Genomic DNA, 14785 nt, shown 5'->3' on the forward strand with positions numbered 1-14785 from the left:
GCCCCATTAGACAACTCAACAAGATCCCAGACGCCGTTGCTCTCCATAGAATTCATTTCTTCATTCATGGCATCGTATCACAATTCTGATTCTTTACTATTCATAGCTTGTGAAAACGTTTATGGATCATTTTCGCCTCCAATATTGTAGTCAGATTCTTGCAAATACACAACGTAGTCACTAGGTATCGCCGATTTTATTGTCCTTGTGGAGCTTCTTAAGGCTACACCAGCAGGCTCTTGGGGAGCGAGTGGTTCAGCTTGTTGTTCAACAATTATAGGCAACTCTTGAACAAATTGATCCATTGAACTTCATCATTGACTTGTGGATCTTCAAAAATTGGTTGTGGTGGTTCAACATCCATTTGAACTTCGGGGGTGTTATCAATCACAATCAATCTTGCTCTTGAGGTGGAAGGTTCTGCAGGATCTTTCTGAGAACCTAAGTCCTTGGATGGATCACTCCCACTAATCAAGGCATTTTTAAGAAATTTTGCATTCCTTGATTCCGCAATCCTAGTGCTATGAGATGAACAATAAAACTTGTAACCTTTAGACCTTTCAGTGTATCCAATAAAGAATCCACTTATGGTCCTTGGGTCCAGTTTCTTTTTTTGTGGATTGTATACCCTAAATTCAGATGGGCATCCCCAAATGCGTACATGTTGCAAACTCGGTTTCCAACCTTTCCATAATTTAAAAGGAGTTTTTGAGACTACCTTGGTTGGAACTCGGTTTAATATGTACACGGATGTCTTTAGAGCTTCAGTCCACAAGGATTTAGGAAGTTTAGGGTTGCTGCTAAGCATACTATGCACCATGTCCATCAATATCCAGTTTCTCCTTTCTGCAACACCATTTTGCTCGGGTGTATCGGGCATGGTATATTGGGCAACAATCCCATTTTCTTGAAGAAAATTTGCAAAAGGGCCAGGTGCTTGTCCATCTTCAGTGTATCTACCATAATATTCTCCACCTCTATCTGATCTCACTATCTTAATTTGCTTGTTGCATTGTTTCTCTACTTCAGCTTTAAATATCTTAAAGACATCTATCGCTTCGCTTTTGTATTGAAGTAAGTAGATATACATGCAGCGTGAGTAATCATCTATGAAAGAGATGAAGTATTTATGACCATATGAGTCCATGTCTGGACTACATATATCGGTATGTATGATTTCTAATAGGTCGGAACTCTTATGGACACCATTTTTCTTAGACTTGGAGGTATGATTTCCCTTAATGCAATCCACACAAGTATCAAAATCAGTAAAATCTAAGGTATTGGGTACCCCATCTTTCACTAATCTGTTAATTCTATCAATGGAGATATGTCACAATCTCCGGTGACATAATGTAGATGAATTCTCATTCATAGCACATCTTTTATTTCCAGCGTGAACGTGCACAGTATTATAAGTAGTATTGTTTTGTAAATTAAGGCAGTAAAGACCATAAGACAAAATACCATTTCCAACACATTCAGATTTATTATATAAATTAAAAGATTTGTCTGAAAATGTAAAGGAAAAACGAAAAAGGTACTAGTCTTGAAACTGAAATAAAGTTTCTAGAGAAACTTGGTACATAAAAGGTATTTTCGAATTTTAAAATAAAACCGCCACTTAAAACTAAATGGCACGTTCCAATAGTCTCCACATGTGAGCCCATCTTGTTTCTGGATAAGATGCTTCACTTCCCATTGGCTTCCTTAGGTTTTGTAAACCCTGCAAGGAATTTGAAACTTTAATTTTTGATCCAAAATCAATCCACCATGTGATAATATTAACATTAGCCCTATTAGATTCATAACATACGAATGAAATTGGATTACCTTTGTCGTCCATCCATTTCTTTAACTTGGCGCATTCCTTTTTCGCATGTCCCTTCTCTTTTGCAGAAAAAACACTTGATGGAATCCTTCTTTATTTCGCCATAGGGGGCACTTTATTTTTCCCCTTGTCCTTCTTGGATGGTTTGCGTTTCTTTCCTTGGGTGGCCATCTGAGCACTTTCACCTTGTTCCTGTAGGAGCCTTGCTTCTTCTTGAGCACACATGGTTATCAGTTCATTGATACTCCATTTGTCCTTATGTGTGTTTTATGAAATTTTGAAAGGCTCGTATTGAGGTGGAAGATTGTTAAGGATGTAGAGAACTAGGAAGGTTTCAAGAATAACTACATCGAGCTTCTTCAGTTGAGCAGAAATGTCCCTCATCTTTGAGATATGTTCTCTAACTCCTTTGACACCAATGAGTTTTGTGGATGAGAACTGGTGGATGAGGTTGTTGTAAAGTGGTTTGTCCGAAGTGTCGAACTATTCATCAATCAGTTTGATCAAGTATTTAACTTTCTCAGGTTGCTCCACCGATCCACGCATTCCCATAGGGATCTTGGACATAATGAACATGATGCTAAGGCGATTGGATCGCTCCCATTTTCATATAGTGTGATCTCAGCAGCAGTGCTAGTTGCAGTGATTGTAGAAAATTCATCCTTCCTTATTGCGTAGTCCATGTTGGCGCAACCTAAGTGAAGAAGAACTCGTTCCTTTTAGATTTTAAAATTGTCACCCCTAAGCTCAGGAATTTCGGTAAGGATTTCAGCGAAACTAGAGGAAGATGAAGAAGCTGCATGAATAGGATTACAAACTTAGATTTTTAATGATTGAGGCTTAATGAAGTCATGTTTTACCAATGTATAACATGCTGAATGATGAAATTTTATTAAACAAAAATTGCCTATGAGCTAAATTTTTAATTTAATAAAATTGGATGTACATGATGATAGATTATTCAAACGAATTATTTGGGATAAATTAAAGTTTGATACTTCTATCTTTATTAAAATTTATGATAAAAATATTAAATTAATTATCATAATTCCTATGGGTAAATTAAGAAAATTAATTTAATATATTATCCTATTAATTATATAAATATAATAAAATCTCTGTGGGGTAAAATTATTATATCTATATAATCAAACACAATTTATGTCCATTATGTGATCCTTTAAAATTAATATATAGTTTTATATAATTAAAGATGTTGTGGCTACTCCCTAATTATTTAAAATTATATGTTCACTATGTTAGGAACGAGTTTCCTAATACGCAACGGAATGGTGGTGGGTTGGCCCAGTGTACAACAAAAATTTTGTAACATATTTAAATTACTTTTAAATATGCGGATCCATTAATACACACACATTAATAATAAGCAAGATAGAAATATAAATCATACCTCTTGAAGCCTATCAAGTGTACTTGCTATCTTTTCGTAATAAGAACGATCTTCCTATCTAAGCTGCTCCCAGGTACACACACCAAGATCTTCCACAACATTCTCTACACCTCAAGAAGTGTGTGGGCACTTAGAGAATAAATGATAGTTTATTTGTGATTCTACTTGATGTACTCAACACACGAGATCAAGAGAATAGGCCTGAGAATTGGTTCTTTATCTTTTCAGGGAGCGATTGAAAAATATCGTTCTATTTTTCACAGAGCGAATAATGTCTTGTCTTCTATTTTCTGATAAGTTTTACTTAAATAGAAAATATTTAATTTAAAAAAAAAATTGTAACCAACTTACAATTTATCTTTTAATTAATTAATTATCTTATTAATGAAAATATAAAAAAAAAACTAATTTTTGAATTATCCATTAATTAATTAATTAATTAAATGAAAATGAAAATCCTGTCCCTGAAAAAATAGCAGTACACGCCACACACAGTCCATGGACTGTGTGTGGTCGTGTACCACCCTAATTTTTAGGGATTTTTTATTTTATTATTTATTCAAACTACTTTGTCAGATAAAAATCTAACAACCTTATAACTAATTCAAATTTAAATTAAATATCTTTTTAACTAATTATCAAATATAATTAATTATTTGAATAAATATCAATCTTTTAAATTCAAATCCAATTTGAACTTATCAGATTATTATCTCCCACTCAAATAAAGATATTTAATTAATTCTATCAATTAATTGAACCCAATAATTTCAAAAACTAGATATTTAATTTATTATAATTAATTATTTATTTAATTAAATTTCAAAAATTATTTAATTATTTAATATAATTTCGAAAATTATACAGTAATTAAATATTAATTAATTTTGTTAATCACAACTAATTTGTAATTAATTAGTTAATCACTATTATCATAAAATTGCATATTTGGCCCGAAGAACAAATTTCTTCTTAAATATGTCTTTTAACTATTTTTCCCTTTATATCAACTCTTGCCTTGAATAGTGTTGATAGAGCCGCTATGGACCTATAATTCCAAGCTCCAATAAATTTGAGATTATTAATTAAATAATCTTAATTTATTAATCTCACGATTATTCCACTATAAATATGAGACTGCACTCTTGTAATTATAGACATTTCATTTACTGAGTACTTTATAATGATAAAGCGTCCATTGATTTAATTATTGCATATAAATTGACCCTCTAATAATGGTTCATAATTAATCGGGAATAAAATTACCGTTTTACCCTTTTAATTATCTCTTGTTTCCTTAAGTACCATTGACTTTACTAGTGAATGTTAATTCATAACTTAATTATGAATTTGAGCTCAATAACCTTTCAGTCCCAAAAGTCAACCCTTAAGAGAACCATTATCCAATCTCTTGCGAGAAGGCATAGATTCCATATCTGTATACTATGTCCTCAGCCATTTACATTAATGAGTTCCCAAAACAAAAGTTTCTAGCCTGATCATTCTGATAGATCCTAACCAGTGAATCAAAGAACTCATATAACATAAACAGGAGTTCATAGTAACTTCAGGATTAAGATTTATTTGTTTATGATCATCGGTTGATACATTTAATTAATACTTCGAAACGGTATTTAACTAAGTATTAATAAACATATCTGGTCCAATTCTATATATTCTCTAATATATAAAGCACTTCCACTAAAGTGTCCTACTACACTAGTGATCCAGATCTAGATCACATGTATTCATAATACTAATAGACCGTACTTGCAGTAATTAATCTAAATATTCTATAACTTTATTTTACTGTGAACTATTAAAGTTCATTTATCTCAAACACAATCCTCCCGTACCAATACATGTTTAAGATCACATATATGAACTTAGGAATTTTTCTGATATTTACATAATATTATCACAGAATAATATAGTCCATAAAATATATGCAAAACAAATTCAATTTGTTTATTTATTTCATAAAACAATGTCTACTACATATGCTTTCAGGGCACAATTCCCAACACACTAGAGATTATGTTTTAGGCTCTATGAAGACCTAAGAACAATTTCGTTATAACATAATAGGCAATCAGAGAGAGTATTGCTCCTAGTGTGGTCGCCCGAAGATCATTAAAAATCGTTCTAGTTTGAACATTTGTCTCAATTTCATGCGTTCTTATGTCAACCACAAAATTGTTTATGTATTATTCATAATTTTACTCACCCTAAATATTTTATGAATATTAATGTGAATATTTTTTGAATATAAATGTGCTAAATATTATTCAACCTATCTTAATGTTTGAATATAATCTAAATATATCTAGCACAATAATAGAATATATAACGTATTTAAAATCATAAAGTGATACATATAACATTTAATATAATTATACTAAAAATAAATTTTGCATTAATAATAACAAAATAATCATACAAATTAACATAATTATATATATGTAGGAAAATAAATAAAATAATTCCATATATACACTTAATGGCAGAAAAAATCAATGCTAAATAAGACAATAAAATCATTTATTGATTTGGTGAATTAATAAAATAATTGCATAAACTTAATTGTAAATAAAAAATGTAATTACATTCTTAAAATAGCATAATTATTTAATATTGCATGAATAAAAGAAATATACCATGCAATAAATACACCAAAATCAAGTAATTGCACATTTGAATTAATTTCCAAATATATAATATACCAAAATTATATGTTTTAATTAAATTGGAAAAAAATTAAAAAAATAATTTTATTGTCTAAATAATAAAATTCCAAAAATAAATTAAAAAATGTAATTTTCAGAATTTTTTATGAATTTTTCTTAATTTTTTTTAAATCTGCCTTGGGGAAAATGACACTTACTAGTGTCGTGCAACCTCTCAAAAAGACATGTCGTTTTGCTTCGTTTGTGGCCAAAACGACGTGTCGTTTCTCTCGTCCCTGTCCTCCAATCGAGTCGAAATCGACCTGGTTTCTGCGTGTGGGGACCCAGTCGGAAAAATGCATTTCGACGTCCATTTTCAAGATTTTAAAGCCCATAACTCATGTAAATACATAGATATGAGGATTTATTGCCTTATTTTTAAGAAACAACAACTTAAAATCAAACATTAATATAAAAAAAAATTGTCCATGAATTTGTATGAACGGACCGATGATAAACGAGTTATGGTCTAGTTTTTCGGAAGGTTTTCATTAATTTAGGGCTATTTTATTGCAGATTTATGCTTGTTTGTTCATGTTCTAGGTTTTTTATGTTAAGATGGTGAAAAGAATGGAATGAAGTGAAAGTGGAAGAAAATTGAATTATTTTGGAGAAAATCGAGTCATTTTGGAGCAAGAAGTCCAAGTAATGTTTATGTGAATAGTGCTCCAGTGCTATCATAATAGCGCTACAACGCTAGGAGGACGACTTCAAGGCATTTGTTTCGGTAAATAGTGCTACAACGTTATGTAAGTAGCACTACATCGCTTGAAAATTCTGAAGAGTAATGCCCCAGCGCTACCAAACTAGCGCTACAGCGCTAGTAAGAGAATTCTTGGTAGAATTTGACTCTGTAAGTTGCGCTACAATGCTACAAAACCAGCGCTATCGATGCGGTTTTTGAAATCTTAAGTCACTTTCAGAAAGTCAAAACGACCTTTTCACTTGGGAGTATTGAAAAACTATTTAAGTGACATTAATCTGCAATTTTGAGGAGGCAGTGTTTAGTTTTATAAACCCTAGATCTAGAAAAGACTGTTGTATTTAGATTTCTTTTTCTAGTTTATGACTTTCTAGATTTCTTCTTCATCTTAATTCTTTAGGTTATTTTCTATGAACAATTATCTGAATTCTATTGTCAGTATGTTATCCATGAACTAAATCCTTTATCTATGGATTAATGTAGTCGCTTGAATTTCAATTTAATTTTATGATGATGTTCTATTGATACTTCTTCTTTATTCTAATCTATATGATGTTTTCTTAATGCTAGTAAATACTTGATCACTATTTACTTGATTTTATGGTTTTGATTCAAAATTCGAAAAATGAGAATTGAATATGCTATCATTATATAGACATAGGTTGCATATTGAACGAAAGTACTTGTATGGCTTGTGTAATAATTAGGTTTTTATGCTTAATGCCTTCTATATGTTTAAGTTTATCATAGAGATGTAGAAAACATGCATATAGGCAAAGATCTTATATCTTGAAAAAGAATAGGGATCAATTTATGTTAACCTGTTATTAGAATAGGAAAAAGAGATTTAGAAGTGATTAGTAAAATTAATTGAATGAAAAGTTGATGAAATTAATTCCCTAGGCTTTTTATTATTGATTTTTAATTCGTTGATTCATTGTTTCGTTTACAGTTATTTAAATTGTGTTCTAGTTTAGAATTATTCCTCTTAATTTTAATCACCAAATAGAAACTGAAAAGCAATTATTGGTAATTGGTTAATAGTCTCTGTGGGACGATCTCTGTTTTTACAGAATTTATTACTTGACACGACCACGTATACTTGTGTGCAGATTTAAGCGATCAAGCTTTTGGCGCCATTGCTGGGAACTAATAATCAATATCAAAACTAATTGTTTTTCGATCTACTTTGGTTTTAATCTAATGTTTTCTAATTCAAGTTGCTTTTAAATTTCTCGATTTCAGGTAACCTATTTTATGCGACGTAAGGGTTTGAAATTACTAATGCATGTTGATTCTGAGATTGAGAAGACCTGCAAAAGAGAAAGAAAACAGAAAAGACTTGAAAGGATGGCCCAGAACATCAATAATGCTGCCTACAACAATTTGAATTAGGGTAATGCGGGTAACACTGTAGCTGAGGCAGACCTACCCTTGAGGGATTATGTACTCCCTACTGTTACAGGGGTACATTCTAGTATTCGCCCACCTACTATAGAGGCGAACAATTTTGAGATCAAGCCTTCAATTATCCAAATGGTTTAGAATTGCGTTCAGTTTGGGGGGCTACCTAATGAGGATCTGAACCTCCATATCACAAACTTTTTGGAGTTATGTGATACTTTCAAAATGAATGGAGTAAGTAATGATGCAATTCGTTTGAGGCTATTTCCATTTTATTTGAGAGACAGAGCTAAAAGTTGTTTGATTTCGCTGCAAGCCAATTCCATTGTGACATGGGAAGATCTTGCTCAAAAATTTCTTGCTAAGTATTTTCCTCCCGCTAAATCAGCCTAGATTAGAGGTGAAATAAATAATTTCTGTCAATTTGAGGGGAATCTTCATATGATGCTTGGGAAAGGTTTAAAGAGATACTTCGAAAATGTCCACATCATGGTATACTGAAATGGATATTGGTGCACACTTTCTATAATGTACTGAGGGGAAACACAAGGACTATAATAGATGCAGTAGTTGGTGGAGCACTTATGAGCAAAATCTCTAACGAAGCTTATGAGATTTTAGAGGAGATGGCCATGAATAATTATAATTGGCCAGCTGAGCAAGAAAATAATAAGGTGGCAGGAGTTCTAGAAGTTGATCCTATTGCTATGCTCACTACTCAAATTGCTTCGCTAACTAAACAAATGCAACAACAAAACAACATTTCATCTCAAGCGATGCAACTACAACCCACTCCTATCATTTGTGAGAGATGTGGAGGCTCTCATCACTTTCAGCAATGTCCAGCGACGATTTCTTATTTAGTAGATGATATTCCACTTGAAAAGTTTCAAGCCATTAGTAATTTCCCAAGGCAACCGAATAACAACACATACACTAACACTTATACTCTAGCGTATAAGAACCATCCGAATTTGTCATGGAGTAATAATCAAGGGCACCAACCACAGTACCATCCATATCCACCTCAATACCCTCCAAATAGACCATCTTATGGGCTAAATCGACCCTTTTATGATACTCAAAGGCCACAAATGCCGCAACATCAACAACCACCACCTCAAATGACTAAACTAGAGGTATCTGCTGATTCATTGAGCCAATTTATGACAAAAACCAGATCTTCTATTCGAAGCTTAGAAAAACTAGTTGGCCAGCTTGCCAAGTTAATGGCAAATCGTAATCAAAGGGCTTTACCTAGTTCAACTGTGGTGAATCCCAAGAAGCAATGTCAAGCTGTCACTTTAAGGAGTGGGACTAAGTATGAGGGGCCTACAGTAGAAAACAAGGGTAAGAAGATTGAAGATCAACCTGTAACTAGTCCAACATAAGAGGAGGTTACTGAAGACCTTCCAAAGACAGAAAAGCAAAAATACACCAAGTCTACACCAAAGATTCCTTATCCTCAGCGGTTTTGAAAGGCTAATATTGACAGGCAATTCTCTAAATTTCTCAAGGTATTTAAGAAACTTCACATTAACATTCCCTTTGAGGAAGCTCTTGAACAAATGCCTAGTTATGTGAAGTTTATGAAAAAGATATTGTCTAATAAGAGAATAATGGAGGATTGAAATCGTGGCTTTGACAAAAGAGTGTAGTGCAATAATTCAAAAGAAACTTCCTCAAAAATTGAGAGATCTGGGCAGCTTCACTATACCTTGCACCATTGGGAATTTTCATTGTGAGAAAGCTTTATGTGATTTAGGTGCAAGTATTAATCTAATGTTGCTGTCCGTATTTAGAAGACTTGGTTTGGGGAAAACTAGACCCACTACGGTTACTTTACAACTGGCCAACCGTTCATTGACACACCCACGAGGTATTATTGAAGACGTTCTTGTCAAAGTGGAAAAATTTATCTTTCCTGCTGATTTTATTGTTCTTAATATGGAGGAAGATGAAGATGTTCCAATTATTTTGGGAAGACCATTTTTAGCCACTGGTCAAGCCTTGATAGATGTTCAAAAAGGAGAGTTGAGGCTAAGAGTGCAGGGTGATGAGGTTGTATTTAATGTGTTCAAGGCTTTGAAGTATTCTAGAACAAGTGATAGTTTTTTTAATGTGAATGTAATTGAGGAACAATTGTCAAAGAGAAAACTTATCGAAGATCCGTTTGAGATGAGCCTTATTTCGCAAGGAGTGGAAGACTGTGTTGGCACTGAGGTCATTGAATATGTAAATTGTCTAAACTCCGCTGGACCTATTTATAAGAAGAAATATGAGGAACTTTGACAAGGGTCTAAGAGACCACTACCATCTATAAAGAAACCACCAGCACTTGAATTGAAAACTTTATCGGAACATCTTAAATACGCTTATTTGGGTAAGAATGATACTCTCCCGGTTATTATTTCTACTTCATTATCTACTGTTGAAGAGGAAAAATTATTAAGAGTACTTTGAACTCATAAATTGGCCATTGGTTGGACTTTAGCTGATATAAAGGGAATTAGCCCCTCTACGGTTATGCAGCGTATTCTCATGGAGGAGGACAGTAAGGCTAGCATTGACGCTCAAAGGAGGCTAAATCCTGCTATGATAGAGGTGGTTCGAAAATAAGTTTTGAAGTGGTTAGATGATGGTGTTATTTATCCAATCTCGGATAGTTCATCGGTAAGCCCAGTACAAGTGGTTCCGAAAAAAGGGGGATTGACAGTAGTTAAAAATGAGAACAATGAGTTAATTCCAACTCGTACTGTGACGGGGTGGAGAATTTGTATTAATTACCGGAAACTAAATAAGGCCACAAGGAAAGATCACTTCCCATTGCCTTTTGTTGATCAAATGTTCGATAGACTGTCGAGCCATCACTTGTATTGCTTTTTAGATGGGTATTCCGGTTATCACCAAATACCTATTGCTCCCGAAGACCAAGAGAAAACGACTTTTACTTGTCCTTATGGTACGTTTGCTTTTCGTAGAATGTCATTTGGATTATGCAATGCTCCTACTACTTTTCAGCTATGCATGATGTCACTATTTTCTGATATGGTGGAAAAGAGCTTTGAAATATTTATGGATGATTTCTTGGTCTTTGGCTCTTCATTTGATATGTGTCTACAAAATTTGGAAAAAGTGTTAAAAAGATGTGAAGAATCTAATTTGGTCCTGAATTGGGAAAAATGTCACTTTATGGTGAGTGAAGGAATTGTTTTGGGCCATAAGATTTTGAGCAATGGCATAGAGGTAGATCGTGCGAAGGTATCAACTATTGAGAACTTGCCTCCTCCAATTTCAGTTAAGGGTGTTCGGAGTTTTCTTGGGCTCGCTAGATTTTATAAGAGATTTATTAAAGATTTCTCCAAGATTTCTAAACCCCTATCTGCACTATTAATGAATGGAGCACAGTTTAATTTTGATGATGCTTGTAAAAGTGCCTTCAATACTTTGAAAGAGAAATTGATCACTGCACCGATTGTAGTACCACCGAATTGGGAACTTCCCTTTGAATTGATGTGCGATGCAAGTGATTATGCAGTTGGAGCGGTTCTGGGGCAGCAAGTTGACAAGGTATTCCGAACAATTTATTATGCTAGTAGGACCTTGAATGATGCTCAATTAAACTATGCAACTACTGAGAAGGAAGTACTTGCAATCGTTTTTGCGTTTGATAAGTTCAGACCATATTTAATTGGTAATAAGGTTATTGACTACACAGACCATTCTTCTATTAAGTACCTTATGACCAAGAAGGATGCAAAACCCCGCTTGATTTAATGGGTCCTATTATTGCAAGAGTTTGATATGGAAATTCATGACAAAAAGGGGACAGAAAATCTAGTTGCAGACCATTTATCTAGATTGGAATTAGAAGAAGAGCCTAATTAGAAAAATGTACAAATTGATGACAACTTCCCGGATGAACAATTATTTTTTATTGACAGTGAAGAAAAGCTACCGTGGTTCGCGGATTATGTTAATTATTTGGTAGCGAAGGTTGTGCCTCCTGACATGTCAAGGCAGCAACTTAAAATGTTCTATTGGGAAGTTAAGCATTGTTATTGGGATGAGCCCATTCTTTTTCATCATTGTGCTGACCAAGTGATTAGAAGATGTGTCCCAAAAGAGGAAATGCTTTCCATTCTTACTCATTGTCATACTTTGCATTATGGCGGTCATTTTGGAGGAATAAGAACAACATCAAAAGTTCTGCAATGTGGGTTTCATTGGCCTACGTTATTTAAAGATGCTAATGTCTTTGTCAAGAGTTGTGATCATTGTCAAAGGATCGATAATATATCAAGAAGAGATCAAATGCCAATGACTGGTATTCTGGAAGGTGAGTTGTTTGAAGTGTGTGGAATAGACTTTATGGGACCTTTCCCACCATCTTATAATAACAAGTACATTCTGCTTGCGGTGGACTATGTTTCTAAATGGGTAGAAGCTGCAGCAAAACCTACTTGTGATGGTAAGGAGGTACTTAAATTCCTTCACAAAAATATTTTTACCCGTTTCGATACTCCAAGAGCAAATAATTTGCAACAAGTCATTCACTACTCCATGCGCTCATTATGGAGTTCATCATTGAAAGGCCTTGTTCTACCATCCACTTGCAAATGGTCAAGCCGAAGTGTCAAATCGGAAGATTAAAAGCATCTTGGAAAAGACTGTAAATACATCAAGGAAGGATTGGTGGAAAAAGCTTGATGATTCACTTTGGGCATATCACACATCCTTCAAAACTCCGATCAGAATGTCACCATATCGATTGGTGTTTGGTAAGGCATGTCATTTACCGGTGGAACTTGAGCACAGAGCTTACTGGGCTGTGAAAAGGTTAACCGTTGATCTATTTATGGCGGGACAAAATAGGCTTATGGAGTTGAACGAGCTTGATGAATTTTGGAATGAAGCTTATGAGAATGCAAGGATTTATAAAGACAAGTCCAAGGCCTTTCATGATAAGTGGATACTTAGGAAGGGTTTTCTACCAGGAGACAAAGTCCTGCTATTTAATTCTCGATTTAAGCTCTTTCCCGGTAAATTGAAGTTGATATGGTCAGGACCATATACAGTTGTTGCTTCATTTCCATATGGGGCGATGCAAATTCATAGCGAGAAAACAGGACACTTTAAGGTGAATGGTCAGATATTGAAGCATTATTTGGAAGGCCCGGTGGAAAAATGCAAGTCTCTGGTGATTATGGAACCACTCTGAATTGAGTGTTCACAGTCCGGCTAAAAGACGTTAAAGACAGCGCTCTTAGGAGGCATTCCTATGTTTTTATTTTTAATTTTAATTTTATGTTATTTGTTTTTTTGTTTTTTTTTGGGAACAATGTTTTTAGAGATTTTGTTTTTAGTTTTAATTTGGATTAAATTGTGTTGTAATTTATAAACCGTGAAAAATCAATTAAGGTTTAGGTGCTTGAATCACCCCAGCGCTACATTTCAAGCGCTATAGCGCTTCAAGAGAAGACTTGAAGTTTTTTATTTTTCAAAGCTGCGGCGCTACGGCGCTAGTACGAGGGCACTACAACGCTACTTCCTGAAGGTTTCATTTTTTTCAAAGGTACCTAGCGCTACAACGTTATCCAAGCAGCGCTACGATGCTACTTCAAGAACCCAAGGATTGCCAGATGTCTAGGCAGCACTACAAAACTAGCGCTACAGCACCCTAAGCCTTTAGAATTTTTAAAATGTAAGGGTTTCAAAATTTTTTTCCCAAAACCTCATTTTCTTCTTCTCCCATTCTGTTTTCTCTTCTTCCTTTCTACTCCGCCACCCCCTATCACCCTATATCCTCCATTAAAGCGTCCTCCAAGATATTCCATCATCTTTCTTCGTCATCCCTTCTCTTCTCTTAGCCCTATGACCCATTAATCTATTCCTTTCCACCAAAATCAATTTCCAAATCAAAGTTTTGAACCCTAAAATCAAAATTTCAAATTTCTTGAAGAAAGTTCAAAATTTCAAGGGGCTTTGGTCAATTAAGCACGTGGAAGGCTATTTCAAGGGATAGTAAGTGTTTTCACTCCTTTTTGTCTCTAGAATATATCAACATTTGGGGTGGGTACAAATTTTACTTGTCTTTGGGTAGAAGTTGGTTGTTGTTGCTGTGATCTGTTGTGTGTGGGTATATTGTCCTGTGATATTGGATTTGTAGGGTGATTTAGAAGAAGGAAAGTATATAATTTAAGGGGAGGTGCTGCCGAATTTTTTTTCTTGGATTTTGGTGTTGAGTGAATAGTTCCTATGGCTCCAAAGAGTAAGGATGGGAAGTCTAAGGATAAAGGAAAAGGCAAAGCATCTGCATCTCAACAAAGGGAGGATTCACAGGAGCAGGAGTATGATGAAACAAGATTTATCGATTTTTCAGCTCAAGAACGGTATGAGAGGTTTGGAAGAAAGACTTTGATTCCTGAGAGAGAGGTGGAATTTCAAAAAGAACCCTTTGATCATCCAATTTTTGAGTTGGTTAGAGCCAATCTAGCGGCTAGGAAGTGAGATAAATTTGTTACTAAACTGGACCAGGCTAATGTATTGTTTGTTTATGAATTTTATGCAAATTTGAAGGCTAAGCATAACGATAAAGTATTTGTTAGAGGCAAGGGGGTGCCTTTCACCACTGAATCGATTAATAATGTGTTTAATGTGCCACATATCAGAGAGCAAGATGAGAAATATTCATGATTTTTGAAAGGATA

General features: G+C 34.2%; 1 protein-coding gene and 1 non-coding gene across 2 annotated transcripts; one reads left to right on the top strand and one right to left on the bottom strand.

Moving 5' to 3' along the window:
* The first annotated feature begins 8300 nt into the window (after nucleotides 1-8300).
* LOC133800207 (uncharacterized) lies at nucleotides 8301-11852 on the top strand. The gene is made up of 5 exons (XM_062238159.1): nucleotides 8301-8440; nucleotides 8533-9396; nucleotides 9878-9954; nucleotides 10072-10310; nucleotides 10704-11852. The coding sequence occupies exons 1-5, from the start codon at nucleotides 8301-8303 to the stop codon at nucleotides 11850-11852; spliced, it is 2469 nt and encodes an 822-aa protein (XP_062094143.1).
* Nucleotides 8467-8571, bottom strand: LOC133802974 (small nucleolar RNA R71). The gene has a single exon (XR_009877716.1). It is a non-coding gene; the product is annotated as a small nucleolar RNA R71 (small nucleolar RNA).
* Nucleotides 11853-14785: the final 2933 nt, after the last annotated feature.

The sequence above is a fragment of the Humulus lupulus genome, chromosome 9 (genome assembly GCF_963169125.1).
Source record: "Humulus lupulus chromosome 9, drHumLupu1.1, whole genome shotgun sequence".
Classification (NCBI taxonomy): Eukaryota; Viridiplantae; Streptophyta; class Magnoliopsida; order Rosales; family Cannabaceae; genus Humulus; species Humulus lupulus.